The 24,471-nt window shown below is 43.0% G+C and overlaps 1 protein-coding gene across 2 annotated transcripts; it reads left to right on the top strand.

Moving 5' to 3' along the window:
• The first annotated feature begins 10,800 nt into the window (after window positions 1-10,800).
• tcf20 (transcription factor 20) lies at window positions 10,801-23,343 on the top strand. 2 transcript variants are annotated; one of them, XM_053339100.1, is made up of 5 exons: window positions 10,801-18,274; window positions 18,608-18,701; window positions 18,859-18,908; window positions 19,071-19,171; window positions 21,785-23,343. In XM_053339100.1, exons 1-4 carry the CDS (start codon window positions 11,084-11,086, stop codon window positions 19,128-19,130), a joined length of 7,395 nt encoding a protein of 2,464 aa, XP_053195075.1. In that variant the 5' UTR covers window positions 10,801-11,083; the 3' UTR covers window positions 19,131-19,171; window positions 21,785-23,343. The 2 variants fall into 2 exon arrangements, with proteins under 2 accessions (XP_053195075.1, XP_053195074.1); XM_053339099.1 differs by having other exon boundaries at window positions 18,859-18,922.
• The last annotated feature ends 1,128 nt before the right edge of the window (window positions 23,344-24,471 follow it).

The raw sequence follows: 24,471 nt of genomic DNA, 5'->3' as shown, positions 1-24,471 counted from the left end.
TTAAAAACTTGCTTTAAATTTTAAGACTTCTCCTAGACAGGGATAATATACACGAGCCAACAGTTTAAAGCACTGTGGTCACAGTTACATACAGTGCATACATTTAACTTCAGCATCCTGCCTTTAAATCATATTCATATAGTAAACATTCATTCATTTATTTCTTTGGGCTATTTAATCACTTCCTGCGTGCCAGCACTCGTGGTATTGCACCATGCATGTGTTCAAATCATCAGTAACGCCTGTAGTAAAACAATGACTTTCTGGTACTCAACACAGCTCAGCACAAATTGTTACCGTTCTGTAGAGCAGAATGATTCAGAGTTAACAAAGCACATGTGTGCAGACACAATGACAGGTGTGCTGACATGAGGAGGAATAATCAAGATGAAGATGAGATGGAACAACTCACGAATCAAGATTTTATTTTGTGGTGAGAGAAACAGACATCTCAAGAGAGAGATGGCGAGCAGAGAGATGCATCGAGATAAAGAGAGGGACAGATGGAATGATAGGACATCAACAAGTGAGAGATTGCTGCGATGGTAAAAGACAGAAGGTGAAAAGGAAGTGCTGAGTAGAAAGGGTTAAAGAGGAGAGGGGAGAGAGATGGTTGCCTCGGCAACAGCAGCCAGCGTTTTTCTCTCTTTCTTTATCAATCCCTCTTGCACACACACACACACACACACAGACATACATACACATGTTCCCTCCCTCCCTCCTCCCACTTCTCCTCTCCCGCCTTCATCTCTTCTGTGGCACAGAGTTAAAGTTTTGCAGGCGTATATTACGACGCTGCTCTTCCCGGAACAGATTTCTGCAAAAGATAATGTGTTTGTCTGTGCTGTGGCAGCACTTAGAAGCACACAACGTACATACTTGAGTTCAACCAAAGAGTTTAATCATATGCATGTATGTATATATGTATGTATGTATATATGTATGTTTGTATGTCTATCTATCTATCTATCTATCTATCTATCTATCTATCTATCTATCTATCTATCTATCGTGGGGAGAATAAGTATTTGATACACTGCCGATTTTGCAGGTTTTCCCACTTGCACTTACATGTTATTGCATGATATAAGTATGTGATCATAGTACCAACCAATAAGAATTCTGGCTCTCACAGACCTGTTAGTTTTTCTTTAAGAAGCCCTCCTGTTCTCCACTCATTACCTGTATTAACTGAACCTGTTTGAACATGTTACCTGTATAACCTGTCCACACAGTCAATCAAACAGACTCCAACCTCTCCACAATGGCCAAGAGCAGAGAGCTGTGTAAGAACATCAGGGATAAAATTGTAGACCTGCACAAAGCTGGGATGGGCTACAGGATAATAGGCAAGCAGCTTGGTGAGAAGGCAACAACTGTTGGCGCAATTATTAGAAAATGGAAGAAGTTCAAGATGACGGTCAATCTCCCTCGGTCTGGGGCTCCATCCAAGATCTCACCTCATGGGGCATCAATGATCATGACGAAGGTGAGGGATCAATGACCTGAAGAGAGCTGGGACCACAGTCTCAAAGAAAACCTATAGTAACACACTACGCCGTCATGGATTAAAATCCTGCAGCACACGCAAGGTCCCCCTGCTCAAGCCAGCGCATGTCCATGCCCGTCTGAAGTTTGCCAATGACCATCTGGATGATCCAGAGGAGAAATTGGAGAAGGTCATGTGGTCTGATGAGACAAAAATAGAATGTTTTGGTCTAAAGAAGAAGAATGAGTACAACCCCAAGAACACCATCCCAACCGTGAAGCGTGGAGGTAGAAACATCATTCTTTCGGGATGCTTTTCTGCAAAGGGGACAGGACGACTGCACCGTACTGAGGGGAGGATGGATGGGGCCATGTATCGCGAGATCTTGGCCAACAACCTCTTTCCCTCAGTAAGAGCATTGAAGATGGGTCTTGGCTGGGTCTTCCAGCATGACAACGACCCGAAACACACAGCCAGGGCAACTAAGGAGTGGCTCCGTAAGAAGCATCTCAAGGTCCTGGAGTGGCCTAGCCAGTCTCCAGACCTGAACCCAATAGAAAATCTTTGGAGGGAGCTGAAAGTCCGTATTGCCCAGTGACAGCCCCGAAACCTGAAGGATCTGGAGAAGATCTGTATGGAGGAGTGGGCCACAGGAAACGTCTGATCTCTGTAATTGCAAACAAAGGTTTCTGTACCAAATATTAAGTTCTGTTTTTCTGATGTATCAAATACTTATGTCATGCAATAAAATGCAAATTAATTACTTAAAAATCATACACTGATTTTCTGGATTTTTGTTTTAGATTCCGTCACTCACAGTTGAAGAGTACCTATGACAAAAATTACAGACTTCTACATGCAAGTGGGAAAACCTGCAAAATCGGCAGTGTATCAAATACTTGTTCTCCCCACTGTAGTATATATTCTGTGTATGTACACTGTCTCATATCATAACATCATATAGTACTCTGTTATTTTGCATTTAAGTGAGTATCATGTTATATTTATTGTGAGCTGCAAACAACCTGTCAGCTTTCACTCCAGTGAGTCCTGTTGTGTATCAGCTTGACGTTGAACATGGCTCAGTCTTCCTGACTGAAACATGTCATGTGCATATCTCTGTTGCGCATCCCCACATGACAGCCGCCACAGGGAAGAGGGGATCCAGTGTCTAAGGTCACTCTCACATCACACAAGGAGTGTGTGAAAGCTGTGAGTGACGAGCATGTGTAGGTGTGTGAGTGATGTGTGTTTTTTTTGTGTTTGGATGCATGACATGCTCAGAATGTTATATAGGCTACGTGACATGGGACTATGATGCATCATAACATACCGCTGTAAATGTATGTGACATGTGTGATGTGATGCAGGATTGCACTGTACAGTACAAAACATGTGCATGCATGTATATTTTTTTGTCTCTGTGAATTTATATGTGTATGTGTGTACATGCGTAAAAGCACACCCTATGTGTATGAAAGAAACATAGATCACAGGAGAGAAAAACTCCACTCTTCCCCCCAAGGAAGAACGGAGTAATAAAGCACAGAGACCCGCCACGAGTCACAAGGACAGAACAGAGATGATGATGGTACCATCAAATTTAATGGGCTCCAGGAGAAAGTGGGGAGAGTAGAAGAAGAGAGGACAAGCAGAGCTGCTGGGGGAGGAGGAACAATGAGCTGTGGAGGCTAAGCAAAGGGGACCCTCAAGACAACCTGGCTTAAGTGGGGCAATCATTCTCTACCACTTCCCATTCTGTAATATGGCTGATTTGAATTATGATCTCAATATGTCCCTGAGAACCTTGGCTCCATGATTCACCTCACACCACCGGACCCCCTCCAACCTCCCCACAACCCCTCACCCAACATGATCCACCTCTGAAGCCCTGTGCATTAATTTGTTACCTGGCACTCAGCTTTCATTTCTGCTGCTTGGGATGCTGATGCTGATGCCCAGCTAGCCTCTCCTCCTCCTACTCCTCTGCCTCTTTCACACTCTTCCACCCTCCCTCCATCCCTCCCGGTATCCGTAGTGATTGGAGGCAGGGTTCTGCGGTTGCTAGGAGACGAGGAGAGTGTGGCAGCAGGCCTCAGTGTGAGAGAGTTATGTGAAAGTGGTAAGGGACATTAGGAGAGAGCGCTCCCTGCTGGTCACTGCTTGTCACTGATGCTTGCACAATACTGTGGATAAGTCCAAGGCTGAATGCCACCTCTCATGTTTGAAAAAAAAAGCAAACAAGTGGGCATGCTATTTAACTGCAGCTGTAGTGTATGTTTCTATGCCTCATTACCGGAGTAGCATGGTAACAATCACTCTAATGGTAATGCACAGAGCAAATACTGACCATGTATCACTGAAATTCCTTTAAGAAAAAAGCATCTTTGCATCATCAGGCTCAGTTAAGGTCAGTCATTCAGATTTGGATCTCCTGCAAGTGTATTTCAACAGGGCTGCGTCATGCTCTTTGATCAAAAAGAGATCAAAATTGCGAAAGGGGCACCACACCTAGTAGCAATCAAAGTTCAAGATCTCATTTCTCTGTTTCCTCAGTATTATGTATTATCATGTGTTATCAAAGCTTTGCCCATTCTACTGATATAACATTAAATGTCCGTGGGATACTAATTGTGATATTGTAGGACACGCCAGATGAAGAAGGATCAAAGACTGTGAAATTTTTACCAAAGCAGAACTTTAGAAACGCACACTTCAAAGGGATTGATGGAGTGGGATTTCATACAAAATAATATGAGGGCTATTTTCTTCTTATTCAGTCGGCTGCTGTAAACCAAAGCCCAGATACTGAGCATCACATCACAGCTGCATGTTTGTTGTAGGACTCTGACTCCATGTGGTCATCAAGGAAACTGCAAATCACTACTGTGATGAGGTAGGCCATTTGTTGCTGCTGCATGAATTGACTGCTGCAGGATGCTATAGTGTTGTTTTAGCAAACTCTTGCATATGAGGTGCAGGATATTGAGAATGCAAGGATACTGTCTTAATGATCATTATATTATATATTTTTTGTACAAAAAATTAAATCTATATAAGGGATCCTGTAAGTATAATTCCTCATATTATCCTAACAGTATGTGAGCTGTAGTATTGAATCTTTATTCATTTACATATAAAATTACAATAATGACATATATAGTATATTTTAAATGCCCCTAATCGCAACTACATGACCAGTGATTATCAAAGCATTAGCACTCAAAATGGAATCATTAATGGTTATTACAGGCAGAGTCAATAGGAGAAAAGAACATTCTAACAAGCCTCACACCTTTACATAAAAATGACACTAAAAGTGGATTGTATTCAGAGCAAGCAGTGAGCACACAGTGCAGGCACTTATCCACTGTTCCACTCTCCATGTGCTCAGGTTATAGAACTATGCTCCAGCTGAGTTTTAATTGCCCGTTCTCTTGCTTGAGTGACATCTAACTTGGCTGCGTCTGAAACCTGTGGACATTGTAGACCTTTGGTTGAGAAGCAGACAGACAGATTCAACACATCGAAATAAATTCTATGTAAAATCTTTGCACTGATGCAAAATGTCCTCATTTACTGTTGGCATGTCAAGGGCAAACACGTGTCATTTTGTCGTGACAGCTCACATACTGTATTTGTTCTGGCTAATGAGTGCAGATATTTGCTCATATTTCTGTAAAAGTATATGGTGTGCATACTGTGTGCTGTCTCATGCAACAGCTTGTATAGTATATTTACAATTGAAGCTGCTGTAGCTGGGTTGTGCTGGATTGTGAAGGTCTTATACATAATGTAGTCAACACGTTGTTTAGTTCTCATATTTATTCAAGGCTCTGTAACATTTCAAGCATTCCTGTCAGTAGATACTGTGCAGGAGTCCACACGAGTCGTGACAATAAGAACCATTAGCTACACAATGCAGTGCAGCCTTGAGATGTTTCCTGTGATCAAAATACAGCAACATAAATTTAAGTTCTCTTTTTAAAAAATTGAACATCATTTTTTATTAAATAAAAACATATTCAATGGATATAGGACAAAACCAATATGCATCCTATCAATTTGAGGACTATATAGTTGTTTATCATTTTTAAAAATATAAATAAATAATTTAAATTGCAGATTTAAAGATTTTTGAATTTTCATAATCTGTTTCAAAGGTGACTCAAGGTTTGTACAATGTAAAAACAAAGCATATACTGTAAGAAAATTGCAAGATAAATGCTTCGCCATCCTCAAGATTCTGATCTTCTGTTGATTCGAATAATCTGTCTGTAACTGAAGAGGAAAGAACAGGTTTTAACTTGCAGTATGTGGCTGCAACAGTGCATTCTGTGTAAAAAGCATCATCATTTGTCCACACATTACAAGAGACTGTGTGTGTAAGTCATTGTGTGTGTGTTTGTGTGTGTGTGTGTGTGTGTGTGTGTGTGAGTACGATGTGAAGTGCATTCAAAATACTAGTTGCTTCCTTCACAAATGTGTGCTTTGAGCCTATTCTGTAGAAGATTTTGTGACCTTGTCCATGATGGAGACAGTATGTGTGTATCCCAGCAGGCGTTCCTGTTGATTGGATAGGCCTGGCTGGCTGACTTGCTGGTTCAGGGTATCAATGCCCCTTTATCTCGCCTCTCAGCTCTTCCCCTTTGACTTAGTGGCAACACAAGCACATAACTGCTTTCAGGTGATTCATGTTTGAAGAATTTGATGGGCAACTGAGGGTGTCTTCATGTAATTGCACATGTGAAAAGCAAATGTAGGTACGTAGCCTAAAAATTATCCACATGCTCTGTGATGCAGTTGCTATGGCAACTATGATAGAAATAGACTCTGCAAGGGAATGAAATGTATTGAACTGTTGTTTAGAAAACTAAGAGAGATTTTACTCCGGTGATTGGCAGGTTAAGTGAGTGACTGCATATGTGTGTACTGACTGTTTGTGCATCTCTGACTGGATTTTTGTGATTGTGCATGTGTGTGTGTGTGAGTCTTTGTGTGTGCATGCGTGGTTTGTTTGTGAGTCTTAATGTATTTGCAGTGGTGTACGTGTGCATGCATGACACACAGCAGTACATTAAAAGTGCAGCACCATGGATGAGGGCCATAGGGCACATCATTATGATGGTAAGAGAGTGCGAGCGTGTCTGCACTGCACTCGCTGGCCCTGTGTGAGAGCAGATAAGCTAAGGCAGAGACAACACAATAAATTTAATGGGAAGAGGATTCTGTTAGCGCCTCCATTGTTGTTCTGGTCATGATGAGGTTCTGAGCATGCTGTGTCAAACGTTAGCCAACAGCTAGACATTATGAGTCTTTTCTTTGTGAAAAATACAACACAGCTGCACAGCATGTACAACAGATCTGTGTTTCTGCATTAAGAGACCACAATAAACTTAACAAGGTTCATCCATTGCATTGCAATCTTCCTCTAATGCAGGCTTACCTATCTTCTCTCAAATGAACTGTTATCTGTTATTGACTTATTCATTTCAGGCATAACCCACCATTCCATTCAAGCCTGTCTCATCTGCTTATTGCCTTTGTACCCTGGTGCCTTCATTAAGCTACCCTAATTCATTTTCACTTGAGGTGAAATAAGAACAAAGGAGCTGTGGCAAAAAGCTCAACCCAGACATGCAAAATCTACATTTGCAATTTTGGTATAATCTTAGATTTTATGGTGGAAATAGGTGAAAATCAATGAAATAGCTAAAGCGTCAGAGAGGGAGGGGAGATAGAGGGATGTGATGGAGAGAGATGAGGGAGGGGGTGCAGGAATATGAGTGTGTATGCATTTTCAAGGCGGTCTTTCTGTTGCAAGAAAAAAACAGTAGTCTAACAGGGAAACGAATAGGTCTAGCTACTGATGAAGGCATGCAAATGCAAATTAGTGACGGAAACTGACGTTTTTGATGTTCATGTGTTAGTGGAGGCTTATGTGATGGCAATGTGTTTAATTTTAGTTCGAGATAGGTGGAATCACCTAAGCGGTGTGTGAAAGAGGGAGAGAGAGAGAGGCGAGGGAACAAGAGGGGAGGGGGCGGGGGTGTATGGACCTCACTGCTTACGGGACCCACAGGCACCCCGATTGTGCTCTGCTCTCATCATTTTTGGAGGTGAAGACAAAAGAAAAAAGGGGGAATCGGAAGAAAGGCCCGGGATCTGAGTGTCGTGACGGGCCCCCCGACTTCGCCGCCGCTGGTCGGGGTTGTCTGGACTCAAAAGGGTGAGGGAAAAGCGGCGGAGCAGTCGACTCAAGACTGGGGTTTCCTGCCACAGCAGCGGGATTGTCACAAAACAGCCTTTCACTCTTCGCGGGGCCTTGTATTGCTCCGTTTTCAGGTATGCATTTGAGTCTGTTAGCTAGCCTGTCTCTGGCTGATTTGCCTCCCCCTGCTAAACGTTTACTGTGTTTATTGAAGGAAAATGTCAGGCTGCGTAATGATCATTTTCTGATGCAGTACCCACACCATGTCTCTTGCTAGTATACGTTATTTATGCTAGCTAACCCATTTACTCACACAGCCCCACTGAATTTGTGAGGGGGGGGAACATCTGCACCTAATCACCTCTCTCTGGTAGCTAAACGCTGCCTGCCTGCCCCGTGCCTTTAGCCTGCCGCCTCAAATGCTTGTAATAATGTAATAAACGCAAATTAGCTGGCTTGCTAAGATGCTAACCAGTGATTGTAGCTTAGCTAGCCCCCAACAGATGCGACTAGCTCGCATATTTCATTTGCAGTAACAGTTATATATATGTGGTATTTGAGCTAACGCTAACCTTACAAGGCTAAAAGAGGCAGCACTACAAAGCTAATTGTAATGCGTATATCTTGCTTTTGGTTAAATGTAGCTAGCAAGGATGTGGTACACAAGTCAGTGTTTTGCGTTGATGAGCATCCAAAACCACAAACCAGCAACATACAATAGAGCTGGCGTTTGATCTTTAACTTATCTGCCTGCAAAGCACATTGCGTATGCTCTTATCAATTAACATAGGCTGCTATGCAATTGATTGACTTGCTGACAGACTGCACTGAGCCACTTAGTATTAATGCTGCACTGTTCTGTGTATTGTGAATGCTGCTGCCTGGTCGTGCACAGTGAGCTGCTGTGATTAATTAGTAATCGAGATATGAGCTAATGCACTGCTGGAGATCTGTAAAAGCCTTCTTAATTTTAACACCCGATCACCCATGTACAACAGTTTTGACCCTCAAAGGTGACACTTGAACACAGAGCTGTTTGGGAATGATACTGTGTTTGACTCAATTTGATTTACAATGTGTGACCTGTTTGTTTTGTAGCCCCCCTGGTGGTCCTCTGAGTGTTCTTAATTCTACTGCTCATCCCTTTCTCAGTGAATAAAACAATTTGATTACGTTGGTGAAAATTCACACTAATCATAGTGTTGACAGGCACGTTACACCAGTTACACTTATAGTTTCAATTATAAACAGCGATGACTCGTTTTTGTGTGCTTCATATTAAGTCTACGCTATAATGAAAGTCACCCAAAGTTGTTTTAGGGCCATTAGCCATTTTACAGTGTATTGTGTCACACATGGCAATTATGGGCACTGACCTCATAAAGGTGGCGTCATCCCCTTTAATTATCACCCCTAATAATTAAAGCCCATTAAGCAAGTTAAATACAGTTAAGTTAATGGTCCTCGGTCTCATCATAAGGAGGTGGGACATGGACCGCCACTGCCTTGGCTCCACGAGGTTGTTTGTTTACATGCAAAGTAGTATTTTGTGACCTTGTCTGTGTTACTTTGTTGCCTTAATTGCATGCTGCCGGGAACCCACTTTTTTCTCCACCATCCCTGTTTGTTATCAGTCAGATGAGACAGCTTAGGCATGTATTGTTAAAGCTCCAGCCACAGTAACGGCTGTACTCACAGTGCATATTAGAGCAGGAGCGTCGATATGAGGCCAGCAAGTCTTTTAAGTAGTGAAGCAACAAGGAAGTCACGTTGACATTGTTTGATGATGTGAATATATTTGCGATGGACCTGTGTCTACTTACAGGAAATGATGAATATTAGTGTGATCTGTAGTATGTGATCTGAGATTAGCACTGAGATTTTTCTGTTTCAGTAAACACAGCATCAATAATTAAAAAATGAGATCATCAAAGTTTGAGGAGGCCCCAACAAAGGCTTAATCCTAATGCCATTGCTCATATTTACCACTCATTGTTGAAATTAAATTGATGAACAAAAATATTCTGCCAGTTATTAAACTGTCAAGCACAAAAAGCTATTTGGTGTTATTATGTGACCACAAGGCATTTCTTTTTTTTAGCTATTTTAGCATAAGGTATATGAAGTAAATGTTAACTTTTCATTTCTGTATGCTAACTTTTTTATTTATCTTTTATATCTGCAGAGTTGTGAAGGCTTCTGGTCAGCAGCTCCTGGAAAATGAACTTATCTTCATGGAAATACTGAAGAGAAACAGAAAACAGGAGCTTGAATTGACTGAACTTGAAGTGGAATAAATGGATTACCCTCCTTTTGGGAAATTGTTGCCATGGAACTAGATAGAATTAAGTGATGGTTGACAGAAAAAAACAAAGGTAAGACAGCTAAATGCTGAAGATACAGGAGAGCAACAAGAAGAATCTGAACACAGAGTCAAGGAAAGAACAATTACTAAATAGGGACCAAAGACTTCTACAGTTCAAATGAATGCATGCAGCTGCGAAAAAACAAAAAAAAAGAACAGCATTTGAAAGGGAATGACCAAGAAAAAGAACATCTCAAAAAGTATTACACTGCAGCCAGAAGCTCATGAGAATGTCAATGGAGTGTTTGCCTCCAGGAGTGTTTAGTGAAGGTCGGTATCCAGACCTCTTAATTCATGTTACTGCAGTTTTCATCTCACACAGGTGTGAGTCAGGTCCTGGCAAACTTACACATGTTGATGAACTGAAGGATTGTTGTGACGGAACACAGTCTCAATGGTTTTGTTGAGATTTTTTTTTTCTTTTGTTACGCAAGATGCTATTGGATCACCACAGAATTTAATCCGAAAATAGCTCTGTTTGCTTGAGCTATTATAGCAGAACATACATGTAAAGACATTTAAGGTTGAGCATCTCATACTGTGGTATGTCAATCATCCATGATATCATTGCCTGCTCAGTGCCAAACTGCTTTTGCTTCACGCGAATGACTACATACGTTTAATCTAGTATTTTTCTGCATTAGAAAACTTGCTTCACTACATATCTCTCTTCTTTCTTTTTTTTAAGAAAATTCCATTTTTTGAGACCCAGCATTCAAGTTAACTTTTTTTTGTGTGTGGAAACAACCATATACCATCATCACCCTGAAGATTTTTACTATTTGATAACATCACTTTCTGTTCAGCCCATTTTCTGCTACAAAAAAGTGATATATATTCTCTGCTTCAACTCTTTGGCGGATTTTAAAAGCATTTCCTTGTTTTACTGCCAGGCCTTAGACTCTCTTTTGCATTTATGGTTACTGCCATAAGCCTTCCAGTTTTTGATCAGAGGCATTCCCTGGTATAGACACTGACAGATATTTTCGTTTTTAATCCAAACTTGGGGGGAAAAAAAATGCAGAATTTTTCTAACAGTCCGGCTCCCCCCTCCCTTCCCCCTGGGTTCAGTGGGAGGGGAGGAGGAGGACCCCCATATCCCCCTCAGCCAGCAGACCCCCAGATCTCCCCGAGGATGACAGATGATTACGCAGGGATGCAACAGCAGAGCCTGCACAGAGCCCATCACCACCCCAGTCAAGCCAGCCACATGCTTGCTTACAGTGCTCGAAACAGAGGAGCTGTGGAGCCACCGCCAACACAGGGTAACATTCACAGTGGCAGCAGTAACAACCCTTACAGGAAAGATGCCATGGATTACTATTTTTCAATGGGTGGGAAAGACAGGCATAGAAGGGGTGGTATGGGTTATGCGGCAAGCTTTGGGTACCCCAATATTGATGGACATTTACCTCACCAGTACAGGCATGCTGGATCTGGCTCTGCACCATCATCTGGCCTGATGTCACCATATCCAGTAGACTATGCTTCCAGTGCTGGTTCGGGTGGAGGTGCTGGAGCGTTCTCTCCTTCTCATCAGTACAATATGAGTCAGAATCCTGCAATGCAGGCAGTGCCCGGTTCTCAGATGCAGCACCGCCAGCATGGACAAACCTTCACAGCTGTCCACCATGGACAGCAACATAGGAGCTATCCACACTCTGGGCACAGAATGACCCCTCAGTACCCGCATTACTCCCCACAGGGTGGAGCATCTACAGGGTCATCAGGAATGTACAGCCCCCCTCCGCAGAGATATCTCGATGGGGCTGCTAGCACTGGGTTTGATCCCAAAGTCAACAGTTCTCCCAGTGTCAACTCCAGTTCAAACTCAGTCTCTGGTTCAGTTGCTGCTAATAATGTGGGGCCAATGGAGAATGTTCAACAGAGTTACCATGCTTCATCTTATCCTGGATATTCCCCACAGACACTTTCACTTCACAAGCAAGCCACACTACAGCACCGCAACTCACAGCACAATTTAGGGGTGGGTTATGACAACTCTCTCAAGATGCAGCACCAGGGCCCATCTCCAGGCTCCATATATGCTAAACTTCATCAAGCCTCCAATCCCAGTATACCTCAAGCAGCATCCCAAGAAATAGCCAAATCCCCAATGCATCCCAATGCTCAACAAACCCAAATTAACCAAAACTTTAGCCCGATATCCAACCCCTCTCCAGCTGCCTCTGCAGTACATTCCCCCAGCTGTAGCTCCTCTCCTTCCCCTTTGATGGGTGTCTCAGAGGCACATGGAAACCCCTCAGGTCATGGTCCTTCACATCCTCCTACATCAAACCCCCGTAGCAGCCACGGTCATGGTAGATTACTGCAGACTATGCCTCAGTTAAGTCCCACGCCCAATTCAAATAGCAGCATCAGTAGTTGTGGTAGCAGTGGCAGTCATAAAGCTCATAGCATGAGTGCAGTTGGAGGAAGCAGTCTTCCTCCAACAGGCCGCAACAAAATGGGTCCAGGTACAGGAATTGGAACCCGTGAGGAAGGCTCGTCTGTTTATTCATCTTCTCCGCTCGACAAAATGCAGGATGCCGGCCTGAATAGTCTTAATGCCTTGAGCTCACAAGTAGCCAATTTACCAAACACAGTTCAGCACATGCTCCTCACTGACACAGTGCTTTCACATAGGAAGGGGAAAGATGGCGGGCAGATGCAACATCCATCACATGGCGTGCCCCCATCACAACCAAGAAGTCGAAATGCAAGTGCGGCTTCAAGTACCAGCACAGTCAAAGATGGAAGTGCAGTGGGGATTGGTGACGGTGCCAGTTTAGATGCTGGTGCTGATGAAGACTCCTCATTAGTGTCAGTTGGAGGCTCGTCGGGGACCAAGGTGGAGCGAGAGGATCAGTTTTCTGAGGGGGAACATGGGAGAGTGAGGCAGATGAGTGGTGCAAGCAGTGGATCCGAACCAGCTGGCTATCATCTTCCATCTCACAGTCAAATCCAAACACAGACTGGGCAAGCTTCGAATGTTAAAACAGTCACCTGTGACTCACCGTTAAAAGAACAAAACGTTTCTGAAACAAAAGGAAATGATGCGCACGTTCCCTCTTCATCATCATCTCCATCCTTTGGATGTCAGTCGTCAGAGACCGGCACAAATTCACATTCAACACCTCCAGTTTCCTCATCCCCCTCATCCACCTCCTCCAGTATTCCTCCACCCCAGCCAAACTGTGTCTCAGAACCTGGTTTAACATATAATGACCAACGAGGAGGAAATAGAAAGACAACAGAAATTAAAAATGAAGCCATCAAAAACGAAAGTGAAGGTGTAGCTGAAAAAATAGAGAAAGGCAGTAGCCAAATGCAACGTGATGAAGAAGCCAACACGCAGAATGGTCAGGACAAAGAAAACAGGTCGATCACGGCATCGAGATTACACAGTAACGAGAGAGAAGAAAAGCACACACCTGAAGAACAGCAAAGTGCTAGTGGTGTTGGTGTCATTGTTTCAGCTCGGTCTGAGGGAAGTCACACTGAAAAAAGCAAACATCCCCAAGACAACTGTGTAGAGGAGAAACAGCCACACTCTTATTTAAGAGAGTCAGGCAGTCATAATGGGGAGGAAGGTGTTGACCTGAGTGTGTATTCCTCCCATCACCAATCCCATCAGAAATCAAATATTGGACGGCCTCAGAATCCTGCCCAGTCTGGACCACATAAATATGGCTACCTAGAATCAACATATGGCTCAGATTTGTCAATGAAGAACAGAGGGAGGGCTGGTCCAGGAGGTGTAATGGAATCGAATTCCAGATACTTAGGATACCAGCAATCACAAACTGGTTATGGCCCTGTGCATCCAAAAGATGTGGGATCTGTAGCAGAGGCGTTGGTGAAGAGAGGGCAAGCAGCGGGAGCTAAAGGTCATGAGGATAATTCTCAAATGCAGTTTCCAAGTCTTTTACAAGAGGTTCTTCAAGGTTACAATTTAGACAGACGTTATGGAAGACCAGAACAGGCATTTCCTGCACATCTCCAAGTTCAACAACAGTTTCAAACCAGACACCCGTATGGCATGGCTGAAAGTATGAGGATGCAAAGTGGAATCACTGAGGCATCGGCTCATTCTGCCCAAATGGGCGGCCCTGGAAAGCCCCAACATCCAAACCAGAGGCATGGAGGAGAGCCTGATTTTGCCACAGATTCTCTGTCTTCAGTAAAGTCAGAAGTGTCGAATGCAAAGACATTACAAAATGCTGAAAAATCTGAAGTGGGTGTGTCCCAGAGTCATTTACCACAGGCTTCAGAGTCTCAGCAGCCCCCACCAAAGCATATAAACTTAGCTGATTATTCTCTTCCACAGAGAAAAGCATTATCTAATGTGTCCACTCCATCCTCTGCTGTGCAGGAGCTCCTTTTGCAGGAGCCAGAGCCGTTAACAGGCAGCATTGGTCAAACTGAGTCTCAAAAATCATCAGGCTCCATATTAGCCCCATCAGAGCGGCGCTCTGTCATCTGTGATGTGTCGCCAAACCGACGCAGCACACCAGAGAGGGACAGGGAAAGTGATAGAGAGAGAGAGCGGGAGAAAAGTCAGAGTGGAGCTTCAGTGATTCAACAGCCATTTTCCTCTCCAGCAGCAGCCAATGATCTGAGTAAGAAGGATATTGTAGAGAAACAAGTGGTGAAAATGGAAACAGCATCAAAAGAGGCTGGCCCAGATGCTGCAAATTTACAAACTGATCATCATAGCAGTGGGGGAGCTAATGAGCCTGATATTGAGTATCATTCCAAGTCTGTTCATTCATCTGTTGTAATGAATGCTGACCCCTTTAGGCCCCTGCCTCCTCATCCCATGAGCACTAATCCTTTGTCCTCACCGTCGAGGCATCAGTCCTATCTCCATGGTGTTGATTTATCAACTGGCAATGCCAGTAGCTTTCCTGGTTATCGATTTGGAGACACAAGAGAAGGCAACATAATGCCACGGAGTAACCCCCATTTTCCCTCCCACCTTCCATACCACAACTTACCCCCCCAGACTCAATCCACAAATAAGCTTCAAATGTATACTCACCCTCGTGGACCCCCTCATCATCCCCATGATATGACTGACTGGGTAAAAGCAATGAACAGGCCAGCAAAGGAAATGATGATGCAACCTGGTTCTTCCCCAGGAAGACACAAGGTTAGCCAATCAGAGCAGAGACAGAGGATGATCCCCCAACCTGACATACCCAGTGAGCAACATGCACCTAAAACTTCACTCCATCATCAAAGCCGATACTTTGACATGAAAATGTGGGATTCAGCACACCCTGGAAGAGAGGGAGCTAGAATGATAGAGGGAGACTCTTACTTCAGAACACAGCCGCCTCCCCCTCCTCCTCCCGCTCCTGTAGCTTCACATGGCCCTGTTACTCCACAAAAGACTCTCGGCCCAAATGCTGCTGAACCTTATGTCCCCAGAGGAGTCACTGAGGAAGCCAAACATCCCTGCCCTCCTCCTCCACCCAGCTCCACGAAGCCTCCTGCTGACATGAACTCCACCCAGCCACAGGTGCCGCGTCAAACTAAAGCTGGGGGTTCTGGAGACACAAATCCACTAATATTGAGAAGGAGAGTTCGTTCTTTTATCTCTCCTATTCCCGCCAAAAGGCAACTTCAGGATGGGTCTCAGCAGAGGGCTGCCACAAACTCACATCATTCCCCCGGGGCTCATTCAGAGTCGAGCCATCACAATGAAGATGACTCGTCTAGTTCAGATATTCCATGTCCCAGGCTCTCTTCACCTCTGCCGGGAGATAATACCTATTCACAACCTCTGTCTCCATCGACTGGTAGTGCCAAGGTTTTGCCTCCCAGGAAAGGACGAGGTTTGAAACTAGAGGCAATAGTGCAGAAAATCACCCCAAATATTAAAAAGCCAGTGGGCCATGCTGATGACGAGGCAAATCATTATCCAGTCTTCTCTCACTCAGAAATACCACCATTTAACGATTCACAGGACCAAGACTTAGCGCATTTCCCCAGGGTTGTAGGGGGGGATGATAGTTACATGGATGAAAGTCACTCGTTAAATGACTTGATTCCTTTCAGAGGAGTTGATGAGACTGGGCCTTTACCGCCGTCTGCTTATCCATGTGACCCTCATCAGACGTCCCAAGCCCTTAAACAAGACTTTGATTTTGGATTAGGAGCTGCAGTGGCATCAGCATCGGGTGACAAAGAGGACTTTGCTTTGCTCGGACCTTTACCCCCTCCTCCACCTCTCCCTCGCCCAGTTCAGGGATCGCCACCTCCATCGTCATCTGCCCTGTCAGACATTCAACATTTCACCAACACCTACCAGCAGCTTGAGACAAGAAGAGGAGAACAGTCGGCCGCTAACCTCCTTAGACAGAAACTCCAAGAATCTGGCATGGGATTTGATGATTATCCTGGCAGCGACTACTATGGGACCACCCCTCCCCATCAAGGACACATGCTGAACAGACATCAGATGTCCTCTGGTAGGTCCAGTCTGTCGCCACAAGATTCTAAGACACCAGAGAGTATTGTACCTAAAGGCTATTTCCCATCTGGCAAGAAGAAGGGCAGGCCGGTGGGGAGTGTGAATAAACAAAAACGGGCACAGAACCAACCCCAAACACCGGTGCAGGCCCAGTCTCCAGCCCAGGCTCAGAATGCAACTCAGAGTGCACCTCCAGCTCCACCCACTCCAGCTGCAGCTGCACCCACGGCCCCACAGGCAGAGCAGGCTACCAGCAGCACAGAGGAATCCGCAGCTCCCCCTCTGCCAGACATTGAAAGCACTCCCCCGCTGGCCCCACCCATCTTAACCCAGGTAGTGAAAGTAGATATTGAGAGTGAAGACACACAGCCAGAGATTGAAGTCAAACCTGTGCGACGGAGACGCAAAGGTGTGAAAGATGAAGACGAGCCACTAGGAGGAAGAGGACGACAGAGAAGAAGAAGGAGAGGAGCAGCAGCTGCAGCAGCAGCGACCCAGTCAGTGGCCAAAGATGACCCAGATACACCTTTAGGGGCAGGAGGGAGTCTCGGCGCGAATAGAGCATTTCCGGATCCAAATAGAAAGGGCCCATTTGTTCCACACATTCATGTGGAGAAAAAAATACCAGAGATTGGGGCAGTGTGCACCATTGTAAATGCTGAGGAGGACAAGATGAAAGGAGAGCGTAGTGCAGTTGGAGCTAAAGCAAGCGCAAGTGGAATTGATTCTATCCTGACCTCGGCTCTTTCCTTCCAGTTATCTAGGAGAGACAGAGATTCAGAGAATAGGGAGACAGACGAGGTGGAAACTACACTTCAGTCAGGAAAAGCACTTCCTTCATCTGGCTATGTTGTTTCAGGCCCTGTGATTACAGAGACTAATCACTCTGGCCGCCTGCTTTGCTGCCTTTGTCAGAAATGGGCAAATTACAAACACCTTGGAGATCTCTATGGGCCTTACTATCCAGCTGAATATGCTGCAAAACTCCCCAAGAATCAGCCCCAGGTCAGACAATGTCAAGCAACACCAGGCACAAACAAAACAGGACCAAATTCAGACATAAGCTCAAATGCTTTGAGCGCTGTCCAAGACACACAAACTCAAGATTCTCAGTTTACCAGGCCCTCAACTGAGAGTGACTACGCCATCAGTCTAGATTCAAACCCAGTGTCTCTTACCCCTAACGATAGAGCTGCCTCCCCAGCTGGTAGAGAGGAAATGATGATGCCTGTGGCTGGCAAGCTCACCAGCACTGCCTCCTCCTCCTCCCCCCCTTCCTCCTCTACAGCTACCAGCAAAACAACATTTCTAACCTGGGACATGAATCTAGATATCCGACCTATCCCTGAGCTTAAGAGAGAGCCAGACCTCGAGATTGACCAGAAACAGATGCAAATACAGCCGCAACAGCCCACAGAGGAAGCCCAACAACGACCTCAACACAGAAAGTTGACCTCGCATCCCCGCTTTAAACGGAGGCACAAATCAAGCGAGGAATCCCCCAGAATGGTACCATCCAACAGTAAAGCGTCCCTGCCCTTCCAGCCCCCTCCACCAGCCTTGGACTCCCTGGGACCTTTGGCACAACTCGCCCAGCTGCCTCAGATGCCCTTGGACCCAGAGGAGCTGTGGGTCCACGAAGGATGTATGGTGTGGACCAGTGGAGTGTACCTTGTCAATGGGAGACTGTACGGCCTGCAGGAGGCACTAGATGGCGCCAGAGAAACAGTGAGTGTCCTCTGTATCTATTTGACCTCTTCTGTTGTGGGACAGTTCAGATTCTTGCTATTTCTGGTGATATATTGTGATATTGACTGTGACTGTGTAAAAGGCAACTTTTGAATTCCAGTGTCATCTTATAGAAAGACATGTCAGAGGTTCATATTTGATGATATATGCTATGAACTATATAAAACAGTTAACTATAATATGCTCTACAGTATATTATTAATAGTTTTATGTCTTAATTGATTTTTTATCATTTTGCTAGGCTCTTCACTGGCTAGTGCAGTTTTAAGATGTATTGATTTTTCCATTGCCATTCTGTCTGTCTACATTCAGAGCTGCTCATACTGTGAGATGGTGGGCTCAACCCTGGGCTGCTACAGTAAAGGCTGTACACTCCGCTACCACTACATGTGTGCTATTGAAGCAGGTGAGTGGATGATTTAAACACAGGCACACTGTAGAGTTTCCCAAGAACGGACATTTGTGCCTGTATGAAGTAGCAGACTAGCCTTTTGTAAGAGGTGTCGGGCTGGGCTCTATGTGGCGGTCTCTGTACTGTATTGATCACTTTCGTCCCATTCCAGATTGCTCTCTGAATGAAGATAACTACTCACTGCGTTGTCCGAAGCACAAGGTAAAGAAGGAGAGGTTGGTTGAAAGAAGACAAAGACTTCCTTTTGTGTGATTCCTTTCATTTTCAATGCTTTAGTCGCTCGTCACTGACTGAGCCGTCCTCTAACTCCAGCCAATGTCTTTCTTTGTCCCTATCCTCTCTTCTCCGCTCTTCTTCACTCAGTTTACCCAGAGCATCCGGCCAGCCAAGTCAGTGTACCTGGAGCAGTCAGAGAGAGGCTGAAAGAAATGCAGAGGAAGAAGAGACACAGGAGTCTGGGAGCTGTAAGTTTAGACTCAGTTGTGTGTGTGTGTCTGTGTCTGTGTCTGTGTTTTTCTGATAAAGAGTGACACATAGAGAGAATATCAGCTTTAAATAGAGATATTTTCTACATCGTTAGGATTTTATCTATACTACCACTCTTATATGATACTCCTTATTGGTCCGGGTCTTTATCGATACTCTTGCCATTTTATGTAAGAATTGCTTTTTAAAAACTTTAAAAAAAAATCAGAGCAGGTTGGAAATATCTTAAATATAGCTAAGTATTGTTTAAAATAATACAGTAACAGTAGTGTTCACCTCAGAAAGTCACTAAATAAACAACACCGTATCTCACTGAACACAAATCTAAAATGTCAATAAAATAAATAATACTGAACATAGAAATCAGTCTAGTCAGTCCTCTGTCCTCCTCCCTCTGTTGCTGATGTGAGTCACTGCCTGCAGGTATTGCTGGTAGAGGGAGGGAGGGAGGGGGGCTGCTGTCTCAGCCAGTAGCTGAGTTTACAAGAATGTTCACTAGTCGCTTTACCAGCGAGCTGCGGTTGTGTAAAACATGCCTGTGGTGGATCGGAGACTGCAGCCAAGAGAAATGAAATATAGCTTTTCTAAATGTTAATGCTTTTTGAACAGGTGGTTTGATAAATTGCTCTTATTGATTTTTTACTCAGGAAAGTTTTATTGCACTCACAGTAACGAACATAGTTTTCGTCAATTTGAGTGAAATTTTATCTTCAATTCACCTTATTGACTGTCTCCACAGCAACCTGTGGGGGCTGATCCTCGCTCTCAGTCAAACACCAACACACCAGCACAGAGATCAGAGGAGGTTTTAAAGTACAGATGAAAGAATTTACCTTAAAAATAAGCCGGATTCTGGATGGTTCCAGAACCAGGAACACATTAGAACTGGTTCCAGGTTTCGGGAGGCAATACCAGTTTATTTGTAATGTTTCAAACATACAGGAGCCTCAGAAGAATCATTAATTTGTACCTTAATAGGTGTTAATTAATGTTGTCTTGCCATCAGTTGGTCAGTTGGTAGAAATGACATAATGACAGAAATTGCTTTATGTTGTTTCTTTACCTCATGTTTACTATCTTTATTTCCTGGTTCAGTCACTGTGTCTTAGCTTGTTTGGCTGCTTTGTCACAGAGGAAAAAATGGCTGATTTCTCACTGTAAAACTTTCACAGAGTTACTTTAAGTGCACTGTTCAGTGGAGGGAGTTTTTTGACTGCCTGTTTGATACTCATTTCCATTTGGCTTCATGCTCTGTTGAACACTTGTGAAGTTTTATTAGTTGTATTTGCGGTTCTAGTTGTTAAGAGTTTGATCTCAGCCAAACATACATTTTATGGCTGAAAGATTCTTTTTTCACCTTTTGTACTATGTGCCATTTTTGCCGAGTTGCTATGGCGATCTATGCCTTGTCAATCAGTTGTTCGCATGGTTGAAACTGTTTTTGTTTGCATCTAATTCCAATGCTCATAATATCCTGCATGTGGACTTCTGGGAGAAAAATCATATGGATGGATTTTTTCAATATTTTCCTGTTAGTTTGATCAAGTTAGTATGCACTGTGTCAAGCCACATTCAGGCTGCTTTTATTAACACTTAATTAGTTTATAATGTTGTTCAGCGTTCCCCAGATAGAAAACTTATTTGGGCAGTCCACACTTACAGATCATAAAGGCTGAAACTTCCCTACTGGGATGTTAAAATGTAATGTAATGCTGTTTTACATCCAACTCTGCAGTGTAAGACCCCCTCCTCACCACCCAACAGATTCGATCACCATAAATACATTTTCATCTGGGAAACACTGTCGTTTCATTACCTGGCGGATGTGTGCTTTCTCATTAAAGGGCCTTCAGTAAATGGACTTTAATTTGTCGCCTCAGGGCTGTTTATAGCTTTTCTATTCAGACTTGGCATGTTCCAATTTAATTTCACGCTGCACTACAACAGCGATTCCATGCTCTCTGTCGGCCGGTTCTTGGACCCTTGCTGAGAAAAATCATCCGGCTCTCGCACTCCTCCTCACCTCACTTTAGTGGCTGCGCTCCTGCCACCCCCGTCCCTTCCCACAAAAAACACATCTGTCCATTTCCCTCTGCTTGTGTAGGATTAGCAGAATAGTAATGGTGTGCTGTAGCGTTTGTGAATGCAACTTCCCTTTGCTTTGTACCGATATCCAATCACATAGCAGTAGACGTCTGATCTAAGTGAAATTCACCTAGTAACAGCTGTATGATTTGTCAGAAAGTGACATTTTACCACTGATATGTATTGAGTGCTTGGAAGTCTTGAATATTGGCAGTGTATGTGAATGTGTTCAGGATTGGAAAAGTCATGGTCATGGTTAACTGGATTAGAAACACATTAGAAATTTGGGTTCTAGTTTTACTTGCTATTTCAACTATGTCAGTCAGATACTGTAGTCAATATAAGACTTTGACTTGTCTTTGTTTGGCAATAGTAACAGAATCTGTCATTAGTCCAATTCTGAAGACTCAAATTTCACTCTTCACCTTAATACTCTTTCAAGGAATTGTGCATGGACCTTGGTGTTGAGCTGCTAATCTCCAATGATTTGTGTTTCCTTTCCTTAGGTATGTTTGGACCACAGAAGACTGAGAAATGAGAGTTGTTTGTGAAGCAGCCCCAAACGTGAAAGGACAGGACTGGCATCTTATGACAGAGAACAATAAAAAGGGAATGTACAATTTCTCACCAGGAGTCAGCATAATTTACATTTAAGACATTGCAGAAAGAAACATTTTCTTCTAAGAGAATTATTGCTCTTTACTTAAAAGCAGAAAAAGAAAAAAAAAAGGACACGCAACATAAAGGAACAGCGCTACAAGAAAAGACTTTTTAAAAAAACTACAAAGATCGAAGTGGAATAAAATGAGACGTCAAGCCTGACGGAGGAATGAAGGAACTTTTCTGTAAAGAACAAAAGAAACAAACTTCCTCTCTAGGCTCACTTTGATTTTCCTGAGACACCCTCTTAGTGTTAAACCTTTGTTTATCATCATCTGTATTATCATTTACCTTTTTTTTGTCAGGTTTTCTTTTGAGTGCTTTGAGGAGGCGTAATGGGAGCAAATCGGGTGTCAAACCCAGAAAAGAATTTTTCCTTTCACAAGTAGTATTTTATCTTACGATATTAGGATGATCACAATTATTATTTTAGTCCTCATTATTATTTTGTATCCTCATCAGTATTTACTCATGAAAATGAAATGGATGTATCTCACTATATTCAGTCAACACATGAATTGGATTTTTTTTTTTTTCCCTTTTCTTTTTCATTCCTGGAGAGGGAGGAGCCAGAGTCATGTGTTCTGGAATGTCAGGGTCGAGTTTGCCACAAAGACATTAATGCCTTGTAGAACGGACATCTGTTGCCTTTCAAAAGTCATGTGTATGAGTGAGAAGTGAGTGTGTGTGAAAGTGATAAATGCAAATATCTGGGTCTTTGATTCCATTTTGGTCCTTTTGAAAAGTGTTCTTATTTTTCATCACTGGGGTTTTTACGGTACAGAGTAGTATTCATGAAAAATCAGACGGACACAATCTTATTTTTCAAGTACAAATGTTCGTAATGTGCAAAGAGAAGGAGCCTTGTAAGCGGAGGAGATAACACTATGGACTAATGCGTGTCTGCCATCTTTGACCATGGTGACTGGAAAAAGATGAAGGACAGGACACTGAAGAGTTTTCATCAGTGTGGAACTGGGTGCTGATGCACAAGTGCGTCTGTTCTACACAGGGAGTTGAGTTGGACTGACTGGTGTCAGTCCCTGGGACAGTGATGAAACATTTTTGGAGCTGAAAACTTTGGAGAACGGTGTCATACGAACAAGCTGTGATTGGCCAACTGTTCGGGCCAATGAGGAGCAAGCATAACCAAGTACTTTCGAATGGTTTCCTCCAGTGACACAGCAGCGATTTGATCGGGAGATGCAAAATCCATTCAAAAGAAGCATTGCCATAAAATTTAAAAGTGAGTCGTACATGGTGTTGTCTTTATCATTTTTTATTGTTATTCTTGTAAAAAAGTCAAGCTGAAAGAAGACAGTTACACTATCAAAACCATGCTGTATTACAAACCTGTCAATATGTATATGAATTATGAATACACGTTAAAAAAATGCTTCAAATATGCTCCTCTTCTTATTTCCAAAACATATTTTTGTCACTTTTGTTGCACTTATAAAAACACCTGTTTGAATTTCATTTGATTTTTTTTTGCTCCAAATTTCTTTTTGCTTTTATGACTTATCACACAGAAGCAATATTTGCTCCTTATATCTGTTGCATACACACACAGGCTTTCTCACCCCGATATTTCTTCTTCACGTTTGACAGCATTGCATAACCCCATTCGGACTCTTTCAGCCTGTCTTTAGACAGGTTATGAGTGCATTTAGTTCTGTGGTTCTGTCAAAAAAGTCACACTGTGAAGTTGATGTAAAGAAAGTACAGCAGCCTAAAAGCAAAAGTAGAATAACTGAACATTATGAAATATCTGACATATCTTCGGTAAAAGTTGAAATACTGCTTAAAAATACAATGGTCATAAAAGTTGACAAACATGGTAGCATTTACATGATGGGGTTGTAAAGTTTTGTGTTTTTGTCATAAATGAAATTTTGTTTGCTAATATAAACTAATATCAATATGAACAAGTATTTATTTTTGCTGTAGTAGTTAAGATAGTAATATACCCCAGAGGTACCTCTGCAGTTGCCTGCTGGGGATAACTGAAAAGATTGTTGCACTCCATTCAATAAGAAAAATAGAAGTTACAATTAAACATTTTTTAAAAAGCCATCCATATTGAGCCAGCTGTAAACACCTGAACAACTAGCTTATTTAGCAAATGAGTAGAGAAGGTGAAGCTGTTCACACAGTTAGCTACAAGTAAATGGTTGAATAATTATCTAAAAGTAATGACTAAATGGTCGAAATAGCTGAAGTATCTCACAAATGGTAGACAAAAGCTAACTGATAAACAGTTGAAATGGTTAGCTAAAAGTACCCGATAAATAGTTGAAATAGTAGACTAATGGTAATGTATAAACAGTCAAAATGGTTAGCTAAAAGTAATGGATAAACAGTTCAAATGGTTAGATGAAAGTAAATGTTTGAAATAGTTAGCTCATAGTAATGCATAAATTGTCCAAATAGCTAACAGTCCATGATATGGTAGACTAAAGATAATGGGTAAACAGTTGAAATGTTAAGCTAAAAATAATGGACAGAAAGTTGAAATAGCTAACAGTACTGG

The sequence above is a fragment of the Scomber japonicus genome, chromosome 18, assembly GCF_027409825.1.
Source record: "Scomber japonicus isolate fScoJap1 chromosome 18, fScoJap1.pri, whole genome shotgun sequence".
Classification (NCBI taxonomy): Eukaryota; Metazoa; Chordata; class Actinopteri; order Scombriformes; family Scombridae; genus Scomber; species Scomber japonicus.
The sequence above is the reverse complement of the archived record's forward strand: the minus strand, read 5'-3'. Positions and strand labels throughout refer to the sequence as shown.